The sequence below is a fragment of the Aquarana catesbeiana genome, linkage group LG01 (assembly GCF_042186555.1).
Source record: "Aquarana catesbeiana isolate 2022-GZ linkage group LG01, ASM4218655v1, whole genome shotgun sequence".
NCBI classification, from domain to species: domain Eukaryota; kingdom Metazoa; phylum Chordata; class Amphibia; order Anura; family Ranidae; genus Aquarana; species Aquarana catesbeiana.
Window position 1 is genome coordinate 652597950 of NC_133324.1, and position 12943 is coordinate 652610892.

At 42.4% G+C, this 12943-nt stretch overlaps 1 protein-coding gene across 1 annotated transcript in view; it reads right to left on the bottom strand.

Moving 5' to 3' along the window:
• LOC141110112 (alcohol dehydrogenase 1-like) overlaps positions 1 to 12943 on the bottom strand; it is a 46140-nt gene that overhangs the window by 11282 nt on the left and 21915 nt on the right. Inside the window, exon 6 of the mRNA XM_073601331.1 lies at positions 5343 to 5603. Coding sequence (XP_073457432.1) covers positions 5343 to 5603 — 261 coding nt within the window. The remainder of the gene's footprint in view (positions 1 to 5342; positions 5604 to 12943) is intronic.

Sequence of the window (12943 nt, forward strand, 5' to 3'; positions counted from 1 at the left end):
TTTGTCTTAATCTATTAAATTGTCCTCTAGGAATGTTACTTTTACAAGTGGGATGATGACAACTTCTGAAATGGAGTTAAGAATTGCCACTAGTGGGCTTTATGTGGTTTTTAGTAATGATCTTATTTTGATCATGGGACAATACTAAATCCAAGAATACAAGTTTGTGGGGGTCCAAAACGTGCGTAAAAGATAAACCAAGGGGGTTAGCATTGCAATGGGCCAAAAAGGAGGGAAACAGCTCAGGGCCCCCGCTCCATATGAGAATCACATCATCAATGTACCATCCGAAATACACGATGTGTTAAGTGAATGGATTGTTGGCCCAAATGCTGTCCTCCTCCCAAAGGCCCATGGTAAGGTTGGCATACACCGGGGCAAAATTCGCCCCCATAGCTGTACCCCTACGTTGTAAATAAAACTGCTCACCAAAAACAAAAATAATTCCGTTTTAAACAAAATTCAGTGGCCTGGATTAAAAATTGTGATTGTAACGAATTAAAATCTCCGCTTTTAGACAAAAAGTTTTATATAGCCTTCAGGCCGACTTCGTGGGGTATAGATGTATAGAGTGAGGTGACATCAAGAGATGCCCACCAATATCCCTCCTCCCATGTATAATGTTGAAGGGCTTTGATCACTTCATTTGAGTCCTTAATATACGAGGGTAATTGACTCACCAGAGTTTGTAAACACAAATCAATATACTTCGATAAACCATTTAAAAAACTATTAGTGCTGTCCACAATTGGTCTTCCTGGTGGGTTGACTAATGATTTGTGAACCTTAGGCAGGTGGTAGAAATACGGGGTGCTACACTCTGATGGCAACATAAATTGTCCTTCTTTCTTGGTGAGCACCACGTTTTCCCATGCCTCTTGTACCAAAGTCCTGAGTTCCAACTGGAACTCTGGTAAAGGATCAGTCCGTAATTTCAGATACGTCGGTATCAGCCAGCAGCCTGCTGGCTTCTTTAATATAGTCCACACGAGTTTGTACTACAGGGCTGTCTCCCTTATCAGCCTGCCTGATGGAGATGTCTGTGCTGGCTATTAAGTTTTGTAGCGACAGCTGCTCTGCTTTACTCAGATTATGATGTTTCTGAGTATTGGGTGTATCACAAAGTGGCAAAAATCTTTATCACGGCTTGATAATATGTTTCTGTATAAGGGCCTTTAGAATTGATTGGGAAAAATGTTGATTTAGGTCTAAATGGAGTATGTGTAACAGGGGGTTCCAAACCAGAAGATGGGACATAACCCTCTGTGTGGCCCTCAGCCCATAAATCCTCGAGGATTTGTAACGCCTCTTCGTCAAGTTCAGTGGAGGATAAAGTCTCTGGTAAGGGAGCCAAAATAGATTTATTATCAGTCGTAGCTTTGTGACTAGCTTGGGGATTCGGAGCGTAGTGGCGTATTAATGTCAGGGAGCATATGAATTGGTGTAAGTTCTTGAATAGGCCAAATTTATTTGGCCCTATTGAAGGGAAGAAACCCAAACCCTTTTGGAGCAATAGTTCTTTAGAGGGTGTCAGGATATGAGAGGACAGATTGTATATTTTTATTGTACTGATTCCTGTGTTATTTCTGACCTTTCTTTTTTGTTGGTTCTTCCTGATGGTTCCTCCTCTTCGTCTTCTTCTAGTTTTCTTTTTTCTTTGTGGGCTCCCTTTGGAGGCACTATCTAAAAATTTTGACTACTGGAAGACGTTGTCCGGCTGTTTGAGTCCTGTGAAGGGCAATCATCGGTATTTTCTTTGGATTTGGGCCTAGCTCCTAATAAAATATAGTCGAGATAGATGACTATACCTATTACAGGTTGGTATATTATATGATACTTGAGGTTGATTGATCGGGGGTGAGACCAGATCTGTGTCGTGCAACATACTAGATGGGATTAGTGGTGCTTGCAGGGAAGAGGAGGATGTGGAGGGGGTGAGATCTAGAATGGTAATGGTTGGTGTATCCTTACTCAAATTGGCCGCGTTCGACACTGAACTGGTGGAAATCGTGGAACTCAAATCAGGTTTAAAGTGAGGGTCGATCAGTGACTATCTGTGCAGGTGGTGGATATTTAGGTCTATTCTGTTTACATTTATTCTGTTTATTATCCTTGGATTTGGATTCATTTGTAGTTTTTATGTATTGTTGTAATAGTATCATCGTGTTTGGGGCGTCTCCAATCAAATACTTGGCCATTCCCATAATCAAAAAGATCGTGTTCTAATTTATTTGTTTTTTTAAGGATCAGATTATCTTCATTCTTTTTTACATTTTTATTTAAAACTTTTTTCCACTTGGGAAATAAGCAGGAGGTACTAAACTCCTGAATATCAGCTTCTTTCTCTGTGGCTCGTTGTGATTGAAGCCCTTCAACATTATACATTGGAGGAGGGATATTGGTGGGCATCTCTTGATGTCACCTCCCACTATACATCTATACCTCACGAAGTGGGCCTGAAGGCTATACAACACTTTTTGTCTAAAAGCTGAGATTTTAATTTGTTACAAATCACAATTTTTAAACCAGGCCACTGAATTTTGTTTAAAACTGAATTATTTTGTTTTTGGTGAGCAGTTTTATTTACTTACATAGAGGTACAGCTATGGGGGCGAATTTTGCCCCGGTGTATGCCAACCTTACCATGGGCCTTTGGGAGGAGGACAACATTTGGGCCAACAATCCATTCACTGAACACATCGTGTATTTCGGACAGTACATTGATGATGTAATTGTCATATGGAGCGGGGACCCTGAGCTGTTCCCCTCCTTTTTGGCCCATTGCAACGCTAACCCCCTTGGTTTATCTTTTGTTTTGGACCCCCACGAACTTGTATTCTTGGATTTAGTATTGTCCCATGATTAAAATAAGATCATTACTAAAAACCACATAAAGCGCACTAGTGGCAATTCTTACCTCCATTTCAGAAGTCATCATCCCACTTGGAAAAGTAACATTCCTAGAGGACAATTTAATAGATTAAGACAAAACTGTTTAAGAGTGGAGGATAAAACAAGGGGCTCTGATGACAAAAAAAGTTTAAAGAAAAAAAATATCCATGTGAGCTAAGTAATGAAGCTTTTCGGTTCAACATGAACCTTCCCCCATAAGGAAAGCGTTTGGAAAGGAATCAAACAAAAACCATACAGTGAGGTTCGTTTCAACCTACAATGATAAATTTAAATCTGTCTCCAGAATAATAAAAAAACACTACAATATTTTATTGTTAGACCAACGCTTAGCCCCAGAATTACCAGAGGTACCTCAGGTTACCTTCCGGAGAGCTCGCACTATAAAAAATTTATTGGCACCAAGTAAAATATTAAACAAGCCAACTAGATCCTCCTTGGATATCAGGTCCTATTTTAATGACAGGAAAGGCATTTTCCAGTGCAAAAAAAGAGGATGCCTAACCTGCCAATTCATTACCCACGGGATTATCACTACCAATTTAGGGAAGAAATATGAAATCAGGCAGTTCATTACATGTTCTACTGATTTTGTGGTCTATGCCCTGCGGTGTCCGTGTGGCCTCTTTTATGTGGGTCGTACCATTCACGCACTATGTGCGAGAATAGGAGACCATCGCAGATTTATTGCCAAGGGTTGCGACGAACATAGTGTTCCCCCGCATTTTAAACGTTTTCACAATAAAGATATTAAATGTCTGGAGGTCTTTGTGATGGAAACTATTCCTAAAGGAACACTTACTACAAACGAGAGATTTTCCCTTTTATGTAAAAGGGAGGTGTTCTAGATATATATGTTTGACTCACTTGTCCCTAAAGGGTTAAATGAAGAACTAGAAACATAAAGTTTTATATAGTGCCTTTTTATCATGTGTTTTTACTTCTATTTTAATTATAGGTTGTTGGATCCCCCCCCTTTTTTTTGTATTTATATGGTTTAGTAGGCAGGTGTCGAATGTATGACACTAGTATCCTCTGAGCAATGAGGGGTTAATGTCAGTCGTTAGTTTTATCCCACCCCTCAGCTCTGTATAATTTAGATTATTTAAACCCCCTCAGTTGCCTTTTTTCCTTGACTATGACAAAGCGCTGGTGAGCGAAACGTGTCGTCAAGGCAAAATTTACATTATCGTTGGATTATTTACGAAGTCTTTATAATCATCTAGTTTTTGACTCCCACCCCCTGGCAACCTCTGACAGTGTTGTACAGCTCTGCACAGCCTCTCCAGCGTGCCAGCCTCAACTCTCCAGCAAGCTATACATTCCCATACTATATGCCATTACATGGGACTGTGCTGCATATGATGGAGCCGATCCACTAACACTGCCACAGCATCGGAGTACACTGTATGCGAAGGAGCTGATCCACTAACATTGGGGCAGCATCGGACCAGACTGCGTGCTTAGGAGCGATCCCTCAGCTGATCCATCCCAGTCACGCCAGGTCTTCCCCTTCCTTGAGTCAGTGTCTCAGCTGGACTTACATCACCGACACTCGTGAGACGGAGCTCCTCTGCTTCATCCCGCCATGTGCAGCTGCAGTGTCCACCCCCTTACACCCTTACGTGCTGGATCGTCAGTGGCACGTGTGTGAGCAGGCTCTCCTGGGATTACACCCGAACCCAGCAGTATTACAGACGGCTGAGTTATCTTCCAGCTACTGATCCCTCTCTCCCCCCATCCCTCCATTATGGGCGAACAGTTTTTAAGAGTGTTCAGTACAACTCCTTGTTGCTCAGTGGACTGTCGGAGATTAAGTAAGCCACCCCCTCTTTTCTTATTTTAACTGCAAGTGAATAAAACTGCTTTTTTTATTATTTGCCATTATTTGCCATCTCTTTGAATAAACGTATTCACTTTTTAAATCATTTTTTATGAACTGTGGACTGCCTTTTTAACTCTTTGAGCGCTGGTGTTTTCTGTTTTGTACTGTCTGATCCATTTCCACCAGTCATGGTTTTTTTCCAGCTGCACGAGGTATAGACCCTGATCTACTGATTTTTTTCCCATATTTTGACTGTTCCCACTATTTTAGCGCTAGTATATTGTTGTGTGTTTTTTTAGCATGTGCGCTTTATGTTTGCGCTGCCGCTGATGGGCATGCCCCTCACCCTGCCCAATGGATGTTTTGATCCCTGAGGCCAGCTTCAACCCCCCCCCCCCCCCACAGTTCTCTGTTTCATGCTGGTAAAAATGAAGCCATCATGTGAGGACTTTCTATCTGCAATAAAACTTAAAGGGGATTTCTTCAAGCTGCTGGTAATATCTATAATATTGTCTGTAGTCCTTTGTTGTTATTATATAGAATGAACATTTACACCATGTCTAACTAGATTAAGCTGTTTCATGGTCATATATTTACAATTACATACCATTACATCAGTATTGCCAATGCATTCAATGGAATAATGTACTCCTTCTCCTGTCATTTCCTTTACCACCTCCTGGATTGGTTTGCTGTAATCCTTAGGATTGATGCAGTCAGTGGCTCCATACAGCTTTGCCTTTTCAAACTTGCTGCTGTTTATATCTATAGCAATAATTCTTGATGCTCCAGAAACTTTGCATCCAATAATGGCTGACAGTCCAATGGCACCCAATCCAAATACAGCACAAGTAGTACCAGGCTGCACCTGTTGGTTAAACAAACATGTTTTTGATGTATTAGATCTTGGTTAAAGTAAACCTCTGATGACAGAATTATTATTATTATTATTATTCAGGATTTATATAGCGCCAACAGTTTACGCAGCACTTTACAATATAAAAGGGAGACAATACAGTTATAATACAATAAAATACAAGAGGATTAAGAGGGACCTGCTCAGAAGAGCTTACAATCTACTAGGGTGGGGCAGGTGGTACAAAAGGTTGTAACTGTGGGGAATGAGCTGGTGGAAGTGGTAGGAGATTAGTTGGAGACGTGATAGGCTTTCCTGAAGAGATGAGTTTTCAGGGATCGCCTGAAGGTAGCAAGAGTAGGGGATAGCCGGATAGATGGAGGTAGTGAGTGCCAGAGGATGGGTGAGGCTCTGGAGAAATCCTGGAGATGAGCATGGGAGGAGGAGATGAGAGAGCTTGAAAGCAGGAGGTCTTGAGAAGAGCGGAGAGGTCGATTTGGGTGATATTTGGAGACAAGATTAGTGATGTAGCTCGGGGCAGAGTTGTGAATGGCTTTGTATGTTGTGGTTAGAATTTTGAATTTAATTCGCTGGGTGATTGGGAGCCAGTGTAGGGATTGGAGTAGAGGGTTGGCAGACACTGAGCGGTTGGTAAGGTGGATAAGTCTGGCAGCAGCATTCATGATAGACTGAAGAGGGGATAGCCTATGGAGAGGTAAGCCAATGAAAAGGGAGTTGCAATAGTCAAGGCGAGAGATAACAAGGGAGTGAATGAGGAGCTTGGTGGTTTCATTTGTTAAAAAGGGGCGAAATTTAGAGATGTTACGGAGGTGAATTCTACAGACTTTTGACAACGATTGGATTTGAGGCTGAAATGACAAGTCAGAGTCTAGGATTACACCTAGTACCCTGGCGTGAGGGGAGGGACTGATGGTTGCATTGTTGATTTTGATGGAAAAGTCATGGAGGGGGGCACGGGCAGGGGGGAATATTAATAGCTCAGTTTTAGAGAGATTTAGATTAAGGAAGTGGTGCAACATCCATGCTGATATGTAAGTTAGTAAGTTAGTAATGCGAGAGGAGATTGAAGGAGTGAGGTGAGGAGTAGACAGATAGATTTGGGTGTCATCAGCGTATAAGTGGTATTGGAAGCCGTGGGCAGTTATTAAGTGACCAAGGGAGGAGGTGTAGATAGAGAAGAGAAGGGGTCCAAGAACCGAGCCTTGGGGGACCCCCACAAAAAGGGGCAATGGAGAGGAGGAGACAGAGTTGTAGGTGACACTGAAGGAGCGCTGTGATAAATAGTCAGAGAACCAGGATAGAGCAGAATCTCGGAGTCCAAGGGAATGTAGTTTATTGAGAAGGAGCGGGTGGTCAACAGTATCAAAGGCCGCAGAGAGGTCAAGTAGTAGGAGTATGGAGTACTGGCTGTTGGTTTTAGCAGTTAGTAAATCGTTAGTGAGTTTTAGTAAGGCAGTTTCTGTGGAGTGCTGCGAGCGAAAGCCAGACTGTAAGGGGTCAAGAAGGTTATTTTCATTGAGGTAGGAGCTAAGACGGTTGTAGACTAAGCGTTCTAGAAGTTTAGAGGTGAATGGGAGCAATGAGATGGGTCTTAAGTTGTTCAGGTCGGTAGGGTCCAGTGAGGGCTTTTTAAGAATGGGAGTGATCTGCGCATGTTTTAGAGGGGAGGGGAAAATGCCATTAGAGAGGGAGAGATTGAAGATGTGTGTGAGGGAGCATAGGATAGAAGAAGAGGGTGACCGTAGTAGTTGTGAGGGGACAGGATCCAAGGGACAATTGGTTAGGTGGGCATCCGAGAAAATTTTTGTAACCTCTTCTGTAGTAGCCAATTCAAAAGAGGAGAGTGTTGAATGTGCTGCTAGGCAAGGTATGTTGGGTGGGGAAGACATACACACAGTGGAGATGTCCTCACAAATTGCATCAATCTTGTCTTTGAAGTGATTGGCAATCTCTTGGGCAGTGAGTGAGTTAGTGGGTAGAGGGGGTGGTGGACGAAGCAGAGAGTTAAAGGTTGAGAGAGCCGACGGGGACTGGATGACTAGGAATTAATAAGAGAGACAAAGTAGGCTTGTTTGGCAGCATGGAGGCATGAATTGTATTTTAGAAGGGCAGATTTATATAAGGTGAAGTCTTGCAGGCATTTGGTTTTATGCCACAGTCATTCAAGAGCATGGCAATGTCTCTTGAGATTTCTAGTTTTGTCAGTTTGCCAGGGTTGTAACGGTCAGGGCCTGATTCTGTGTGTGGTTAGAGGAGCAAGTGCATCTAGTGATGATGAAAGTGAACTGTTGTAGACAGAGGTGGCCAGGTCAGGACAGGACAGGGGAGAGATTATGTCATATAGGTGGTCAGTAGCAGAATAGAGAAGAGAAGGGTTAAAGTGGCGAAGGTTTCTACAAGTAATTGTTTGCTGCTTGGAGGGATGGGTGGTTGGAGGCAAGGATACAGTGAAAGTAATGAGGTTGTGATCAGATAGAGGAAAGGGGGTGTTGGTGAGGTTGCCAGGGTTGCAGAGATGGGAGAATACAAGGTCAAGGGTATTAAATATATGAGTTGACATTGCTGACTTCCCTCTGAACATATTAGTTGACTACCTGTCATGCTGACCCATTAGGTGTAATGCTTTCTGAGTCACTGACCTTGAAAAGACATGCAAATCAGAAAAGTTATAGAAAAAAACAGTTGTTCCTAATTGCATAAAGACATCATCACAAAGGACTGATGGAAACCATTCCTGGTCAAAAACCATGAACTCAGCAACTGGCTGAAATTGACTGAATCACAATACACAATTACACACAGCATGGCACCATAAATATTAAATATTTGCATGTCTTTATCAGAGAAATATAGAAGAAAATATGCGTACCCTAATCTGTGGACTAAACTGACCACTATACTGTCCACTACACTACACTGTACACTGACCACTACACTACACTGACCACTATACTGTCCACCACACTACACTGACCACTATACTGTCCACTACACTACACTGATTACTATACTGTCCACTACACTACACACTGACCACTACACTACACTGACCACTATACTGTCCACTACACTACACTGACCACTATACTGTCCACTACACCACACTGTACACTGACCACTACACTACACTGACTACTATACTGTCCACTACACTGTACACTGACCACTACACTACACTGACCACTATACTGTTCACTACACTACATTGACTACTATACTACACTGTACACTGACCACTACACTGACCACTATACTGTCCACTACACTATACTGACCAGTACACTGACCACTACACTACACTGTCCACTATATTACAGTGTCCACTATACTGACCACTACACTATGCTGACCACTCTACTGTACACTACACTATACTGACCAGTACACTACACTGACCACTATACTGTACACTACACTAACCACTATACTATACACTACACTGACCACTATACTACACTGACCACTATACTATACTGTCCACTACGCTGACTACTATACTGACCACTACACTGTACACTACACTGACCACTACACTGTACACTACACTGACCACTACACTGTACACTACACTACACTACAATAAAAAGGGGAAGGTTGGATAAAACAAAAACCAACATATGTTGTGGATATTGTGGATATGAGAGGAAGTATATAGGTATACATACATGCTAATACAGTGGGTATGGAACAAGTAATTATTGGTGGATAAGAAAGATACAATTTGTATGAAATATGTATAGATATAATGTAGAAGATATAAAAAATCTATATATGTAAATATAAAAAAAAACTTATTTTAAAAATTTTAAATTAAAATAAGTATTTTTTAATATCAAGATTAGACATTCATTTAGAAGTCTTTTATATTTACATATATAGATTTTTTATATCTTCTACATTATCTCTATACATATTTCATACAAATTGTATCTTACTTGTGTGTGGTAGAGGTATGCCATATACTTATGCATAACCACCAATAATTACTTGTTCCATACCCACTGTATTAGCATGTGTGTATACCTATATACTTCCTCTCATATCCACAATATCCACAGGAAGAGCCCCTGACGGATCTGATGGCTACTTCCTTGATGTATGTTTTTTAACACACATGCCTATTGATGACTTCTGAAATGTGAGTTGCCTATACATGTGATTTGTGAATAAACTGTTTTTACGTCTACACTCAGAGGCGCCTCTCTCTTTGTGTTTTTTCTACACTGACCACTACACTACACTGACCACTATACTGTCCACTACACTACACTAACCACTATACTACACTGTCCACTATACTACAGTGTCCACTATACTGTCTACTACACTACAATGACCACTACACTGACCACTACACTACACTGACAGCTATACTGTCCTGCCTACAGTATTCCTATACTGACACTACATATGCTGTGCTTCTCTCTCTCTCTCCCCCTCCCCAGTCCATGTTCATTATCTCTTTTTTGTCCTACATCGGTCTGGACTCCAGCGGATAGGAGGAGGAGAAGCCAGGGCCGCGGCGGCTCACATTTTTCATTGCTTGTCTCCCCCGCGCTCTGGCCACCTTGTTCAGTGTCCAGCACACTGTGATTGGGCATATGGGGGTCATGTGTGGAGGCGGGACTTCAGGGGAATCCGCGATCATGGACAGGACAGCCCATGCCGCACATGACCCCCATACGCCCAATCACACGGCGCCGGACACTGAACATGGCGGCAGGAGCGTGGGGGACACAGGAAATTAAAATTAGGAGGAGGCAGCCAGTAGTGACACACACTGGCGCAAAATTTCACCCCCCTAAATGTCGCGCCCGGGGGCCACGACCCCCTCCGCACCCCCCCACGCTACGCCACTGGGCCCTTGCACTTGCACTCTGTACTGATAAAGTCTCTTTAAAGTGGCACTGATCACTATTATCTTTTTGCAAAAAAGGACGTTGATCATTACAGACAATTCCTGCTGAATCAGCTGAAATTCAAATTGTGGGTGGCCCTGACTGCACCCCTCCACTCAACAAAAGTAAATCTTTCATTTGACTTTTGCCAAAAGAGGGGGTCAGAAATATTTAACCCAAACAGTGCCTGCATTCAATCAGATTGAAATACATTAGCTGGCAGCGGAGATACCTCTATCTGTGCAGTTTAGCATGGATGGAAGAATCAATTGGTTTCTCTAATTTACACATGTATGGCGAGCTTTAGTATCTGCAGTTGCCATGGTGCTGTATGTGTGATTAGCTATGACACCAATCATTTAAGAGCTTTAAAGGGCTTGAATGTAGCATACACTGTGCAGGTGCTAGTAGGGAGAATGTTAATGATGTCAATGAAAACACTGCAAAAAATAACATTGGTGTGTTGGTTTAAAGATTTAATAATATTTATTAATCAATCATTAAGGGACACAGGGTGAAATACTTCTGAGATACTGGGTTATACAGCTGCCTTCAGGAGATTGGATATTGGAAAACAAAACTGTAAGAAAGCCTAATATATCCCATCTTACCCCCAGCATGCTTTAGTTTTTCTGCTGGTGTCCTACAAAAATGGACACATTTTCTCCACTGAGAGAAGCAAACCCAGTTCTTTGACTTTTAATACTTTTATCAAAATCCTTTTTTCCTCTATCAAGTTTCTACAATTGCTGCTGAGCCAGAAGAGTACATTTTAGCAGCTTGGATTGGCTGATCCTCAGCATAGCCATGGAGCCTGTAACCAGACTCTACTGTGAGGAAGAAGCAGGGCCAAACTGTAATGTGCCCTGACATGTGTCCTGTGAAAGCAGCTTCCCTCTGACTGGTATTCTAGTCACCGTTTTGCTTTTGTATTAATACTATGCAGCAAGGGACTGCACTGACTTAGTGAGTTGGCATACAGTGGGGACAGAAAGTATTCAGACCCCCTTAAATTTTTCACTCTTTGTTATATTGCAGCCATTTGTTAAAATCATTTAAGTTCATTTTTTTCCTCATTAATGTACACACAGCACCCCACATTGGCAGAAAAACACAGAATTGTTGATATTTTTGCAGATTTATTAAAAAAGAAAAACTGAAATATCACATGGTCCTAAGTATTCAGACCCTTTGCTGTGACACTCATATATTTAACTCAAGTGCTGTCCATTTCTTCTGATCATCCTTGAGATGGTTCTACACCTTCATTTGAGCTTAGCTGTGTTTGATTATACTGATTGGACTTGATTAGGAAAGCCACACACCTGTCTATATAAGACCTTACAGCTCACAGTGCATGTCAGAGCAATGAGAATCGTGAGGTCAAAGAAACTGCCTGAAGAGCTCAGAGACAGAATTGTGGCAAGGCACAGATCAGGCCAAGGTTAAAAAAAAAATTCTGCTGCACTTAAGGTTCCTAAGAGCACAGTGGCTTTCATAATCCTTAAATGGAAGACGTTTGGGATGACCAGAACCCTTCCTAGAGCTGGCCGTCCGGCCAAACTGAGCTATCGGGGGAGAAGAGCCTTGGTGGGAGAGGTAAAGAAGAACCCAAAGATCACTGTGGCTGAGCTGCAGAGATGCAGTCGGGAGATGGGAGAAAGTTGTAGAAGGTCAACCATCACTGCAGCCTTCCACTAGTTGGGGCTTTATGGCAAAGTGGTCCGACGGAAGCCTCTCCTCAGTGCAAGACACATGAAAGCGTGCATGGAGTTTGCTAAAAAACACCTGAAGGACTCCAAGATGGTGAGAAATAAGATTCTCTGGTCTGATGAGACCAAGATAGAACTTTTTGGCCTTAATTCTAAGCGGTATGTGTGGAGAAAACCAGGCACTGCTCATCACCTGTCCAATACAGTCCCAACAGTGAAGCATGGTGGTGGCAGCATCATGTTGTGGGGGTGTTTTTCAGCTGCAGGGACAGGAGGACTGTTTGCAATCGAGGAAGAGATGAATGCGGCCAAGTACATGGATATCCTGGACGAAAACCTTCTCCCGAGCGCTCAGGACCTCAGACTGGGCCGAAGGTTTATCTTCCAACAAGACAATGACCCTAAGCACACAGCTAAAATAACGAAGGAGTGGCTTCACAACAACTCCACGACTGTTCTTGAATGGCCCAGCCAGAGCTCTGACTTAAACCCAATTGAGCATCTCTGGAGAGACCTAAAAATGGCTGTCCACCAACGTTTACCATCCAACCTGACAGAACTGGAGAGGATCTGCAAGGAGGAATGGCAGAGGATCCCCAAATCTAGGTGTGAAAAACTTGTTGCATCTTTCCCAAAAAGACTAATGGCTGTATTAGATCAAAAGGGTGCTTTTACTAAATACTGAGCAAACGGTCTGAATACTTAGGACCATGTGATATTT